The sequence below is a fragment of the Anomaloglossus baeobatrachus genome, chromosome 4, assembly GCF_048569485.1.
Source record: "Anomaloglossus baeobatrachus isolate aAnoBae1 chromosome 4, aAnoBae1.hap1, whole genome shotgun sequence".
NCBI classification, from domain to species: Eukaryota; Metazoa; Chordata; class Amphibia; order Anura; family Aromobatidae; genus Anomaloglossus; species Anomaloglossus baeobatrachus.
Window position 1 is genome coordinate 427944656 of NC_134356.1, and position 14373 is coordinate 427959028.

Sequence of the window (14373 nt, forward strand, 5' to 3'; positions counted from 1 at the left end):
GGCCATTTGGTTTCTGTGTGTTGGGTCTCTGAGTGTTGGTTGCCTTTGTTTGTTGTGATGATGCATTTTCATTGCTGGGGTTGATGGTAGGGGTTTCCTTCGTGTTGTTGGGTCCAGGGGTGTTGGACACCCTGATATGCTGTGCTTGTGGGGCTGTATTGATATTGCTGGAGTTATGTGTAGAGTCCGTCTGGCTGAGGTTGTCGCAGGTCTGTGATATATCTGGCACCAGGGTAGTTGGTGCAGGCATTTGTTTTGGGGGAGTGCTTATACTTCTCTCCTCTCTCTCTTCTCTCTCTTCTCTCTCTCTATCCTCTCTCCTCTCTCTCTTCTCTCTCTCTTCTCTTTCTCTCCTCTCTCTGTCCTCTCTCTCTTCTCTCTCTCTTCTCTCCTCTCTCTCTCCTCTCTCTCCTCTCTCCTCTCTCTTCTCTCTCTCCTCTCTCTCCTCTCTATTTCTTTCTCTCTCTTCTCTCCTCTCTTCTCTCTCTTCTCTCTCTCCTCTTTCTCTTCTCGCTCTCTTCTCTCTCTTCTCTCTCTCTTCTCTCTCTTCTCTCTCTTCTCACTCTCTCCTCTCTCTCCTCTCTCTCTTCTCTCTCTTCTCTCTCCTCTCGCCTCTCTTCTCTTTCTCCTCTCTCTCCTCTCTCTTCTCTTTCTCTTCTCTCCCTTTCTTTTCTCTCTCTTCTCTCTCCTCTCTCTCCTCTCTCTCTCTTCTCTCTCTCTTCTCTCTCTCCTCTCTCTCTCCTCTCTCTCCTCTCTCCTCTCTCTTCTCTCTCTCCTCTCTATTTCTTTCTCTCTCTTCTCTCTTCTCTCTCTTCTCTCTCTCCTCTTTCTCTTCTCGCTCTCTTCTCTCTCTTCTCTCTCTCCTCTTTCTCTTCTCGCTCTCTTCTCTCTCTTCTCGCTCTCCTCTCTCTCTTCTCTCTCTTCTCACTCTCTCCTCTCTCTCCTCTCTCTCTTCTCTCTCTTCTCTCTCCTCTCGCCTCTCTTCTCTTTCTCTCCTCTCTTCTCTCTCTCTTCTCTCCCTTTCTTTTCTCTCTCTTCTCTCTCCTCTCTCTCTCCTCTCTCTTCTCTCTCTCTCCTCCCTCTCTCTTCTCTCTCTTCTCTCTCTCTTCCCTCTCTCTTTTTTCTCTTTTTCTCTCTCTCCCTCTCCTCTCTCTTCTCTCATCTCTTCTCTCTCTTCTCTCTCCTCTCTCTCACTCATCTCACTCTCTCACTCATCTCTCTCTCTCTTTGTCTCATCTCTCTCTCATCTTTGTAGCTGAATAATCTACTTCTGGCTTCTATACTGCAATACAGAGGTCAAGATTACCAAATCTTCCTATGTGTTTCATTACAGGCAGTGGCTCAATGGGTAGAGCTGCTGCCTAAGGAGAATTAGTTCACGAGTTCGAGTCCCGGCCATCCCGGTAAAGAATTTAATTTATGTATAATTATTATTTATTTATAATTATAATTTAATTTAATTATGCACTGAGGGGAGGAGCCGGACATCAGCTGTGAGCCGCAGGACACACCTCTAAAATCGGAGCAAGTTCAGGGAATGAGGCTGCATTGCTCTCTCCTCTCTCTCCTCTCTCTCTCCTCTCTCTCCTCTCTCTCTTCTCTCTCTCTCTCAGACCTGGCAATGATCAGCTGATGCGGTCACCTGACGGCATCAGCTGACACTATAAGTTGAGCGGTGAGGCCGGCTTTTTACCGCTCGGCCTCACCGGCTTTTTACCGCTCTGTCTGTACAGAAGTGTGTAGTTTTTTTTTTTCTTTTTTTTTAACTGATGCATCAGCTGATTGTATAAAAGCCGTTTATACAATCAGCTGCTGTGTCATGTGATTCAGGTCCTTTAACCTGACACATCTTCTGATCGCTTTGCCTTCCAGCAAACCGATCAGATAATATTGGATCCGGATTGGACGGCGCGGGACCCTTGACCCAGGATTACTGCGGAGGGGGGTTCTTTATTTCAATAAAGATGGAGTCACTAATTGTGTTGTGTTTTATTTCTAAAACAAATATTTTTCTGTGTGTTGTGTTTTTTTTTATCTGTACTAGAAATTCATGGTGGCCATGTCTAATATTGACGTGACACCATGCAATTTGGGCTTAGGGCCAGTTGATAATATACAGCTAGCCCTAACCCCATTATTACCCAGCGAGCCACCTGTCACCAGGGCAGCTGGAACAGTTGGATACAGCGCCAGAAGATAGCGCTTCTATGAAAGCGCCATTTTCTGGGGCGGCTGCGGACTGCAATTTGCAGCAGGGGTGCCCAGAAAGCTTGGCACCCTGCACTGTGGATTTCAATCCCCAGCTGCCTAGTTGTACCTGACTGGACACAAAAATAGGGCGAAGCCCACGTCATTTTTTTTTTTAATTATTTCATGAAATTCGTGAAATAATTAAAAAAAAAAGGGTTTCCCTATATTTTTTGTTCCCAGCCGGGTACAAATAGGCAGCTGGGGGTTGGGGGCAGCCCGTAGCTGTCTGCTGTACCTGGCTAGCATACAAAAATATGGCGAAGCCCACGTAATTTTTGGGTGGGGCAAAAAACTCCTGCATACAGTCCTGGATAGAGTATGCTGAGCCTTGTAGTTCTGCAGCTGCTGTCTGCCTGTATGGAGAAGAGCAGACAGCAGCTGCAGAACTACAAGGCTCAGCATCCTCCATTCAGGACTGTATGCTGGAGGGAGAAACAGGGGGAGCAGAACTGCAAGGCTCAGCATGCTCCATTCACTAGTGTATGCAGGAGAGCAGACAGCAGCTGCAGAACTACAAGGCTCAGCATGCTGCAGGTAGGTACAGCAGGCAGGTACGGCTGCCCCCAACCCCCAGCTGCCTATTTGTACCCGGCTGGGAACTAAAAATATAGGGAAGCCGTTTTTTAATTATTTCATGAATTTCATGAAATAATTAAAAAAAAAACGACATAGGCTTCGCTCCATTTTTGTGTCCAGCCAGGTACAACTAGGCAGCTGGGGATTGGTATCCGCAGCACAGGTTGGCCCGAGCTTTCTGGGCCCCTCTGCTGTGAAATGCAGTCCGCAGCCCCCCCAGAAAATGGCGCTTTAATAGAAGCGCCATCATCTGACGCTGTATCCAACTCCTCCAGCAGCCCTGATGCCGGGTGGCTTGCTGGGTAATAAAGGGTTAATACTAGCTTTGTTTTACTAGCTAGTATTAAGCCAGAGATTCTTAATGTCAGGCAAGTTTGACCCAGCCATTTACAATCTCCAATAAAGGGTTAAAAAAAAGACACCACACAGAAAAAAAATACTTTAATAGAAATAAATACACAGACACACTTAGAGACTCCATGTTTATTACTCCCTGTCACCCCTCCACGATCCTGGTCTTCTTTCTCCTTCAATCCATGCAGCTCTGCTACATCAGACAGCGCTGCATGGGAGGAAGATGATGCTGCTCCCGTGCAGTCTAATCACTCAGTGAGTGAGCAGAGGCTGCGGGTTATAAGCGGTGATGTCACCGCTGCCACCAGTGCAATAGTAATCTGACAGGCGGGTTACTATAGAAACGGTGATCTCCGATCACCTGATTCCCGGTGCCGCTATTCACCGGCTGTGGCATCCAGTCCCTGCATGTGGGCTGACTCTGTAAAGAGCGCCGACATGCAGGAACGGTGAGCCAAGCATGTGCCCAAGCATCTCGCCGGTACACGGAGATGCTCAAACGAGCACCGCGAACCAGAGAGATGCACTGACAGGACCTAGCATGACATCTAGCCATGTGACCAGTCTGTAGCCAATGAGATAATAGACACGTGACTGGTCACATGCTATGACGACGTCACGGAAGGTCCTATCATCAGTGCTGGTTACCGGGAGGGCGCAGCAAGGATCGGAAGGAAAAGCGGCGGGAGACAGAGTCTGCAGGACGCATCGCAGGGACCTGTAAGTATAATGGCAATGTTTATTAACTGTATGTGTACATGTATAATGTGTTTGTACGTGTTTGTGTTTGCCTGCCATTGTTTTCAACGGGGTTCGAAGGTGTTTGTCGACCGTTCGTCGAACGTTCGTCGAACACACCCGCCGTTCGACGAACCGAACTCGAACACTAGGGGGCTGGCTCATCTCTAATTACCACAGGTAATCTGATGATGTTAAATGCCAATTTTAAACCACGCCTCTTTAGACATTTATGTGTATACAGTACAGATACATAATGCCCCTACACAGTCTTCTTCACACAATTAGTGCTAATGCCTCCATGCCCTTAAAATAATTAAAAACCAAAACCTTAAAGGGGTGTTACCAGGATAAAATTTTAACATAGAGGGGATAACTCTCTGTTCACTCCAACCGAATGAAGGGGAAGTACGCATAATTGACCTCCACTTCATTCATTGTCTATTAGACTGCTGGAAAAAGGAGAAAATAGTGATTGGATATTTATGCCAGTCTCAAAAGAATAAGGCATAACTTTAAATTCTGGTAATACTCTTTTAATTTCATCTTTCACTCCATCCTGCATTGTTGCAGTAATGCAATTACGCCAGTGTTGCACCCCTGAGGTTTCAGTCGCCACAGAGGTACTGAACCTCACCCAGAGGTGTGGTATTCCATCCTGGGTAAGGAGGAGAGAAAGAGGAGCAGTGGAGGAGCTAAGACCAGCGGCCTGGAGCAGGTACAGGGCACAGACAGAATGGGTCCTAGAGACCACGGGAGCTAACCTCTAGTGGCCTTGTTCCAAATATAATTTACTGGTGGAAGGACTTGGCTGCAACACAGGGACTGGCCCCTAGGCTAGGGGAGTATAACCTACGGGCTTCACTAGCAAAACCAGCAGCTGAGGTGTCTGCACGCATTGAAGCTACCACCTCACTCGAACTAACTGGAAGGTGACCCTCAAAGACCAAAGGGATAGAGCTTCAAGCCAACCCACGGGGTTCACGGGCACTGATACAGGGTTCAGTGAGCGAAGGTGCAACGCAGGAGGGAGAAGCAAGCACAGGAGTCAGCCAGGAAAGGGTACACTTTAGAAAGGTGCACCGGATTCAACCTCCGAACTACCCAGGATCAGCTGAAGCCCATCCCTGCACTCCAAAAGTGGTCCCTGGCGTGTGTGTAACTGGCTACAGTGAGTGAAAAACTTGAGACTGCACCCCTGTGTCGCTCCGTTATTTGCCTGCGCCCGCGATCATATACTGCTACTACCACCATCTGCCCTGGGGCCCAGCTCTACCTGTGTCGCCGGGGTCACGAAACCGGGCCACGCCAACATGGTGCCCCAGAGCCAGAACCACCGCTTGGTAACGAGTCACCCCACGGCCCCAGTGTGGGCGTGTCACCAGCATGCCAACTGCGAGGGGTCCTTTGCTCCTCCAGGCCTATACAGACATGTGGCTTTCACTACAATGCTTGCCTCATTACATCTACCTTTTCCATTTTCTTTCTTGCAATCTGTCCAGAAGATCAAACCAAAATGTTATAAAATTTGTTTTGGATTGCTAAAATTTAAGTATACTACATCCATCACCTGTGGCTCTCAGCTCCACTATTCATTTCATGTGGCTCTGAATCTTAAAACTGGAAAGTGGAAAATAATGCTGACAATTGGGGAGCACCCATCACCTTTAAGGCATGGTATGTCACTGTGATCGCCATGCCGCTCTCTGTAGAGACCTACATGTATGGCTTGAAATCTTTGCTAAGATTAATGTATATTTAGCATAGCAATACCCTCACCCTTCACCCTTTAAATTTTTCATATGGTAGATATGGAGATACTCCTGTGAATAAAAAAAATGAGCTAGATAGAAAAAACAGATATAGAGGATTTCTAATTATTTGGAGGGAAATTGTCAAATTGCAAATCCCAATATTTTTTCAGGAAATGTTATAAAATGATGACTCACGATATTGGCTCACTCTTAATGACCTGAAAGGGTTATACTACAGATCACTGATCCAGGCCGGCCTGGAAGACTCAGCAGAAACACCTCTTCCTCTGCCCTTCTCTCTAGTTAAAGGGTCACTTATTGCTTGGTCATTGCCACTCTTACATAATCATATAAATAAATTAGGGGAATTCTGTCATGTTCTTTCTCTCTGGATGCGTGTTTTCTCCAGGACTTCATTCCCCTTACAATTAACCCAAAGGATGAGGGTACTACAGCTGGTGAGTAAGGCTAAAAATTAGGACTATGCAATAGATTTGGTAATACATGTATAAAAATAAATAAAATAATATGCATGCATGGTCAAACATTGGGGTTATTTTACTGAAGCAATGGAGATAGTGGGGTAAAGTCGTTTTCTTTCACCACTGACTGTTGATTAGTTGTAGTCAATTCTGATCCTTTTTAGTTTTGACTATTTCTTTTTAAGAATGCTAGATATGTTTTCGACACTTTATTACTTTATCACTTTAATAATATTACTTTATTAGTGATGAGTGAGTTCTACCACGCTCAGATGCTTGGTACTCATAATGAGCAATTTGACGCTCGGACGGGCTCAACTTGTGTACCGAGTATAATGGAAGTAAATGGAGAACTTAAGCATTTTTCCAGAAGATTTTCGAGTTCCCCATTGACTGCCATTATACATGAGTCACACCCATCCAACCATCCTACTACTGGTTACAAGTACTGAGCACCCGAGCATGGTAGTGCTCGCTCATCACTACCTCTTATGCATTTAATGTTAATGCACAGGTGACATATATGTTGAAGGCTGTGACCTGCCCTGCAGGCTGCACTATTTTATCCAGTTGCCACAACAGAAACCCAACAGACCCTATTGAAATCAAAGGGGTCCGTTGAGGTCCACTTATGTCCAGAATGTATGCATTGCTAATAATGTAATTGGGATGTGTATAGAGCCTTGTATATTTATATGCCTGTGAATTTATTCTATGTGAAGACTACTGGAATTTAATACTGCTACATTTATTGGGAAAAAAATCCCAAAAATCCCAGCCACTCCACATACTTGATAACATATAAAATAGAAGAATTAATGGGAACATATCGGTTCTGAAATTCTGAATATGTATGAAGCATGTTATAAAGCAGGAGAAGATTGATACAAAGGTTCAAGGGAAATTATTTTGTATATATTGTATTTTTTCACTAAAATTCCTGCTCACTTTGGGCTTATCAGTAAAGTGTATGGTCCTATTCAGTAACTCACAGATATCTCTGTATAAGTGTGCATATACAGTTAGGTCCAGAAATATTTGGACAGTGACACAATTTTCGCGAGTTGGGCTCTGCATGCCACCACATTGGATTTGAAATGAAACCTCTACAACAGAATTCAAGTGCAGATTGTAACGTTTAATTTGAAGGTTTGAACAAAAATATCTGATAGAAATTGTAGGAATTGTACACATTTCTTTACAAACACTCCACATTTTAGGAGGTCAAAAGTAATTGGACAAATAAACCAAACCCAAACAAAATATTTTTATTTTCAATATTTTGTTGCGAATCCTTTGGAGGCAATCACTGCTTTAAGTCTGGAACCCATGGACATCACCAAACGCTGGGTTTCCTCCTTCTTAATGCTTTGCCAGGCCTTTACAGCCGCAGCCTTCAGGTCTTGCTTGTTTGTGGGTCTTTCCGTCTTAAGTCTGGATTTGAGCAAGTGAAATGCATGCTCAATTGGGTTAAGATCTGGTGATTGACTTGGCCATTGCAGAATGTTCCACTTTTTTGCACTCATGAACTCCTGGGTAGCTTTGGCTGTATGCTTGGGGTCATTGTCCATCTGTACTATGAAGCCCCGTCCGATCAACTTTGCGGCATTTGGCTGAATCTGGGCTGAAAGTATATCCCGGTACACTTCAGAATTCATCCGGCTACTCTTGTCTGCTGTTATGTCATCAATAAACACAAGTGACCCAGTGCCATTGAAAGCCATGCATGCCCATGCCATCACGTTACCTCCACCATGTTTTACAGAGGATGGGGTGTGCCTTGGATCATGTGCCATTCCCTTTCTTCTCCAAACTTTTTTGTTCCCATAATTCTGGTACAGGTTGATCTTTGTCTCATCTGTCCATAGAATACTTTTCCAGAACTGAGCTGGCTTCATGAGGTGTTTTTCAGCAAATTTAACTCTGGCCTGTCTATTTTTGGAATTGATGAATGGTTTGCATCTAGATGTGAACCCTTTGTATTTACTTTCATGGAGTCTTCTCTTTACTGTTGACTTAGAGACAGATACACCTACTTCACTGAGAGTGTTCTGGACTTCAGTTGATGTTCTTCTTCACCAAAGAAAGTATGCGGCGATCATCCACCACTGTTGTCATCAGTGGACGCCCAGGCCTTTTTGAGTTCCCAAGCTCACCAGTCAATTCCTTTTTTCTCAGAATGTACCTGACTGTTGATTTTGCTACTCCAAGCATGTCTGCTATCTCTCTGATGGATTTTTTCTTTTTTTTCAGCCTCAGGATGTTCTGCTTCACCTCAATTGAGAGTTCCTTAGACCGCATGTTGTCTGGTCACAGCAACAGCTTCCAAATGCAAAACCACACACCTGTAATCAACCCCAGACCTTTTAACTACTTCATTGATTACAGGTTAACGAGGGAGACGCCTTCAGAGTTAATTGCAGCCCTTAGAGTCCCTTGTCCAATTACTTTTGGTCCCTTGAAAAAGAGGAGGCTATGCATTACAGAGCTATGATTCCTAAACCCTTTCTCCGATTTGGATGTGAAAACTCTCATATTGCAGCTGGGAGTGTGCACTTTCAGCCCATATTATATATATAATTGTATTTCTGAACATGTTTTTGTAAACAGCTAAAATAACAAAACTTGTGTCACTGTCCAAATATTTCTGGCCCTGACTGTACCTGTCAATCACTGATCAGACCACCCTCTTGAGTATCCAGGAGGAACATGGATTACAATAAATTAATTTCCATACATACACCGTATGAAAGGTTCCCTTTACGGACAGGTTAGGGTTTCCAACTTTTCAGCTGTTATCAGAAGAACCTTGCATAATAGAACTGCTTTTATCAATTCTATGTGGACTGAAGAATAATTGTAAACAAACACAAAGTACATGTTTAAAAAAATATAAAAAACAATTTTTCCTTCACTATTTTACTGTTTGTTGCTTTGACTAATTAGTTTGAATTGTAATTTTTTTCGGTCGACGGACGGCTTGGTTTTAGCGAGACCAGCTAAAGTTTTAATTGCTGTCATTTGGGGTACATACGACTTTCTGATCTGCAATTTTTTTTTCTTCTTTATAGTGTTTAGCATATGAGATAAATATTACAATAACTTATTATTTCAAACTGTTTTGGACACCGAGATACCAAATCCATTCATTTTTTCAGATTTTTTTTCATGTTTCTGGAAAAGAGGTTATTTGAACTTTAATATTTTTGTTATACTTTTTAAAATATTTACTTTTATTTATTTTTTATTAGTCTCAATAGTGGACTTGAACCTGTGATCACTTGATCGCTTCTACAATACACTGCAATACTGTAGTGTTGCAGTGTACTAAAATTGCCTATAATCCATGAAGCTCACCCACAGATATACCGTTGGTGACTTCAGCAGGTGGCCAGCCACCATGAAACACCATCAGCGTCCTGATGATGGAAGGGAACTTACAGTATCCAATAACTTGTACTAAACAGCTGGAATCCACAGTAGTGTGATTAGCAGGATTTTGCCAAGGGATTATCTATAGATGAAGCTGGTATTATACGTCATCACAAATCTCAATAGCAGTGCAAATTTTAATAATATATTTTATCAAATACATAGACTCATGTCATGTAATAAACCTTTACACATTCTTTATATTATGTAATTAATCCTCATTAGTAGTGATGGGTGAACCCGAACTGTAGAGTGTCGTGTTTGTACCAGACATCTAGTATCCGTGCACGAAACCCCGAACACGGACTTCTCAGTAAGTGTTACTGTTCGGGTTTGGCCACCCGAAGAAAAATTCAGCTATGCGTAACACAGCTGTTTGCTTTACCTCTGTTGTGTACAAAAGAGAGTGGGAGGGGAATTAGTGAATATTCATGAGATTTAATGAGTGGACTTGGAAGCAGTGTGACAAACGAACATGAAAATTCGGTAAGTATAATAGTTCTCGTTTAATCCCCATATTGGTTCTTTTTGCAGACCCTAATCCTTACTAATACCATTTTATGGCACTTAAGATCTCTTAGGGGTGCTTCACACACAGCGAGCTCGCTGCCGAGATCGCTGCTGAGTCACGCTTTTTGTGACGCAGCAGTGACCTCATTAGCGATCTCGCTGTGTGTGACACTGAGCAGCGATCTGGCCCCTGCTGCGAGATCGCTGCTCGTTACACACAGCCCTGGTTCGTTTTCTTCAAAGCCGCTCTCCTGCTGTGACACACAGATCGCTGTGTGTGACAGCAAGAGAGCGACAAATGAAGCGAGCAGGGAGCAGGAGCCGGCGTCTGACAGCTGAGGTAAGCTTGTAACCAAGATAAACATCGGGTAACCAAGGTGGTTACCCGATATTTACCTTAGTTACCAGCCTCTGCAGCTCTCACGCTGCCTGTGCTGCCGGCTCCGGCTCTCTGCACATGTAGCTGCTGTACACATCGGGTTAATTAACCCGATGTGTACAGCAGCTAGGAGAGCAAGGAGCCAGCGCTAAGCAGTGTGCGCGGCTCCCTGCTCTCTGCACATGTAGCTGCATTACACATCGGGTTAATTAACCCGATGTGTACTGTAGCTATGGTAGGAGAGCAAGGAGCCAGCGCTCAGTGTGCGCGGCTCCCTGCACACACAGCTGTGCGCTGGTAACTAATGTAAACATCGGGTAACCATACCCGATGTTTACCTTAGTTACCAGTCTCCGCAGCTTCCAGACGGCAGCTCCGTGCAAGCGCAGCGTCGCTTGCACGTCGCTGCTGGCTGGGGGCTGTTCACTGGTCGCTGGTGAGATCTGCCTGTTTGACAGCTCACCAGCGACCATGTAGCGATGCAGCAGCGATCCTGACCAGGTCAGATCGCTGGTCGGATCGCTGCTGCATCGCTAAGTGTGAAGGTACCCTTAGACATATGGGTTTTGGCGTACTGGGTCAATTCCAGGGTCAAGTATAGTCTCGAGCCGGACTTTTTTCTTTTTTAAGTCTGCCTGAACCCACTGAATACGAACACCTAATCCTTAGCTTATTTTCTGTATTGTGATGATATTCTTATGGAATTTAAAAATATTTTAGCTGGTGAGCAACAAAGGAAAATGCTTCCTAAATCTAATCTAGAGAATATTATATTAGCACCCCAACCAACATTTCTCACTATGATTTCACAACAACATCTACAACATCATCTATAATTTATTTTATAGAAATAACTATAGTGGTGGAGAAAATCCCCCTATGTCATTCTGATAAATATGTGCCCATGTGAAGGCTACATGTCATATTACAAGTTGAAAAAGACAAAGATTTAATATGTAATGATGAGCGAATATACTCGGCACTATTCATTACTCGCACGAATATTACGGTATTTGCGATATCTGATACTCGTTGAGTATTTTGGTCTTCGCCGCGTGAGTTTTGAGACCCCTTCCAGCGTGTTTGGTGCCTGATTTCCAAACATTAAACATTCTGGGATTGCTAGCCAATCAAAATAATGCTGTAGCCATCTTTGGTACAGCAAAAAAAAAAAAACATGACTTCCGGTCATTAAAGCAGGAAAATTTACTTACAGAGTTTACCTGTCATACTACTTCCTGGTCCGCTAATTAACCCTTATGAACTTGCACTGTTCCCCCTTCCACCCTCTGTGCTAGCGTCTTTGATTGGTTGAAGTCCTACTTCCCCTGCCCACCATCTTTGCTGGTGCCTGTGATTTGTGGAGTGTAAAAATAAATAAATAATTGGAAAAAAAACCCCGTATATTTATACCCAACACAGATAAAGCTGAAGACTGCAGGCTGCAGCCCCGAGCTGTGCATGTTATCTTGGCTGTGTATTAAAATACAAAGGACCCCATGAGTTGTTTTACAAATTATTTAAATAAATAATTTTTTTAAAACTGGCATGCTGTCCCCCCAATTTTGATACCCAGCCAAGATAAAGCTGACAGCTGAAGTCTGGTATTTTCAGGCTGGGGAAGACCATGGTTATTGGGCCCTCCCCAGCCTAAAAATAGCAGCCAGCAACAGCCCCGAAACTGTCACATCCATTAAATGTGACAGTTCCTGCGCTTTGCATGTCTGATACCAATTGACCTGGAGCAGTAATATAAGGGGTTACTGACAGCTGATTTGTCAAAAAATCAGAGCTATCATCAAGCCCAAGGTTAGTAATGGGTAGGGTTCTATGAGCCGCCCCGCAGTGCCAACACTGTAAGTAAAAAAATAAGCACAAAAAACAGAAAAATGCTTATTTTTAAACAAAAAAACAACAACACATCCCCTTTCACCAATTTATTAACCCTAAAAAAACCCCTGCAGGTCCGACATAATCCACACAAGGTCCCACAATGATTCTGGCTCTACTACATCCAGAAGCTACAGTGATGTAAACCGTGAACACTCACTGTAGTGCCTGGGACACACTGAGGGAAGTGAGGGACCTAACTGAGAGAAGCGGTGACATCAATCAGATCACAGGAGTTCACAGCTGTCTTTCCACGGTACCAAGTGTGACCGCCAGGAAACCCACTGCCGGACACGGTGATGCAGCAATTGGACAATTCGGCTGTCAAGTCACTGGAGTTCCCACTCTGGGCTCCGCACTACCCTCAGTGAAAGTGGAACCCACTGCTGGATTGCTGTGCAGCCGTGTTCTGCAATCCGATAGTCCGGCAATCTGGCAGCAGTTTCCACTTTCACTGAGGGCAGCTGGGAGCCCCCAGTGTGACCTTCGATGATCTGCATGCCAAACTGCATGACTGCGGTCCATGGGAGCAGTCCGGAAGTCAGGTCACCAAAGTTCACACACTGCTCTCAGTGAAAATTCAACCCATTGACTTGTATTGGGTTCATAATTCAGGACGAATACACAAATATTAGAAATTATTTGGCTCGAATAATCTGAACCCAAATATTTCACTATTTGCCCATCTGTAATAATTAGCTAATATTTTGTTATAAATTCTGGCATAATTTTGTGCACAATATAACACAAGAAAATATTATTTCTATAGGATCCATCTTTGACTTACCGACCAGAGCCTGAAAACTATCAGTACAGGAATTACAAAGTGAGTACAAAACAACACAATAATATCTGCACATTTTAGATTTTCATGTTTTAGATTAACCTAGACATCACTGAACAGGTCCGATGCGTCTGTATTATTACATGCTAGTGTCAGTATTGAATATCTTGTGAAAAGCCTCATCCTGTGGATGGAGCATGAACATGGAATAATTGCTCTTTTGAACCAAGAGGCTGTAGATATTTAATGTGCGGGAGTATGGTGCCTTCCTTAAAAGTATTGAATTATGGCATCCAATAAAGCATGTCTCATTTGTTTTGTTCAACAATTTAAAAAAAAAAACAAAAAAAACAAAACAAAAAACAAACCTATAAAAAAATTGTTCCTATATAGAATAGAAATTATCCAGGACCCCAGATTTTAAAGGGAACCTGTCACCAGTTTTTTCACTATGAAACCAAAAGTGTCACCTTCTGCAGCTCCTGGGCTGCATTCTATGAAGGTGTACCTTGTGCCCTGACTCCCCTTGCAGACCCCGAATATAACTTTATAAAACCTGACCGTTAGGTATGCTAATGAACTGTGGGGCTCAGATGGGTGTGCTCATTTTCGTATCCTGTTCCTCCTTGTGGCCTTCTTCGCCATCCTCCTTTCTTGATTGACATGATGATGCCACCGTCATCATGCACGCTGGTTGGCCAAATCTCGCATCTCTGCAGTTATTCCGCTGGCTCGCGCAGGTGCAGTTTGCCCTCGTGCGTGCCGGGGACGCAGGGGACGTCATGCACATTTGTTAGGGCCAGGTGGACGGGCAGACCCAGGAGGTGGATCCACTGGGCTGAACACCTTAATGAAGGCAAGGGGTCCGGTAGCCGGAGCACTACGGGTAGCAGGACAGTCCATGCAAAAGAGTGGAATGGAGAAGTCCCTGGGACCACGGAGTCACTGATGGTAGTCCGGGTGACGGAGCTCAGGTTCGGAGGCCGAGATGTTGTCAGGCAGAGTCCGGAACCAATGGAGCGAGAGGACGGGTCACCACAGGGATCAGAGATGGTACGGACTGACGGGATGGCAGATAGTCAGCATTCGAGGTTCGGGAATCGGCAGGACCGGATGGCGAGGCAGGAGCGGCTCTAGGAGAGAGATAGGTAAGTATATCACAGAGACACAAGGAGACCTGACTCCTAGCTTAGGAAACACGAAGAACAGGCCCTGCCCACTTGG

General features: G+C 44.3%; 1 protein-coding gene and 1 long non-coding RNA gene across 2 annotated transcripts in view; one reads left to right on the top strand and one right to left on the bottom strand.

Annotated features, from left to right (window-relative positions):
• The window catches only part of LOC142303742 (uncharacterized), a 73062-nt gene that overhangs the window by 50317 nt on the left and 8372 nt on the right, over positions 1 to 14373 (bottom strand). The gene's annotated exons all lie outside the window — the stretch shown is intronic.
• MIOX (myo-inositol oxygenase) overlaps positions 6032 to 14373 on the top strand; it is a 72764-nt gene continuing 64422 nt past the window's right edge. The window contains exons 1-2 of the mRNA XM_075342629.1: positions 6032 to 6130; positions 13135 to 13191. Of these exons, the coding sequence (XP_075198744.1) occupies positions 6065 to 6130; positions 13135 to 13191 (123 nt within the window). The 5' untranslated portion in view covers positions 6032 to 6064. The remainder of the gene's footprint in view (positions 6131 to 13134; positions 13192 to 14373) is intronic.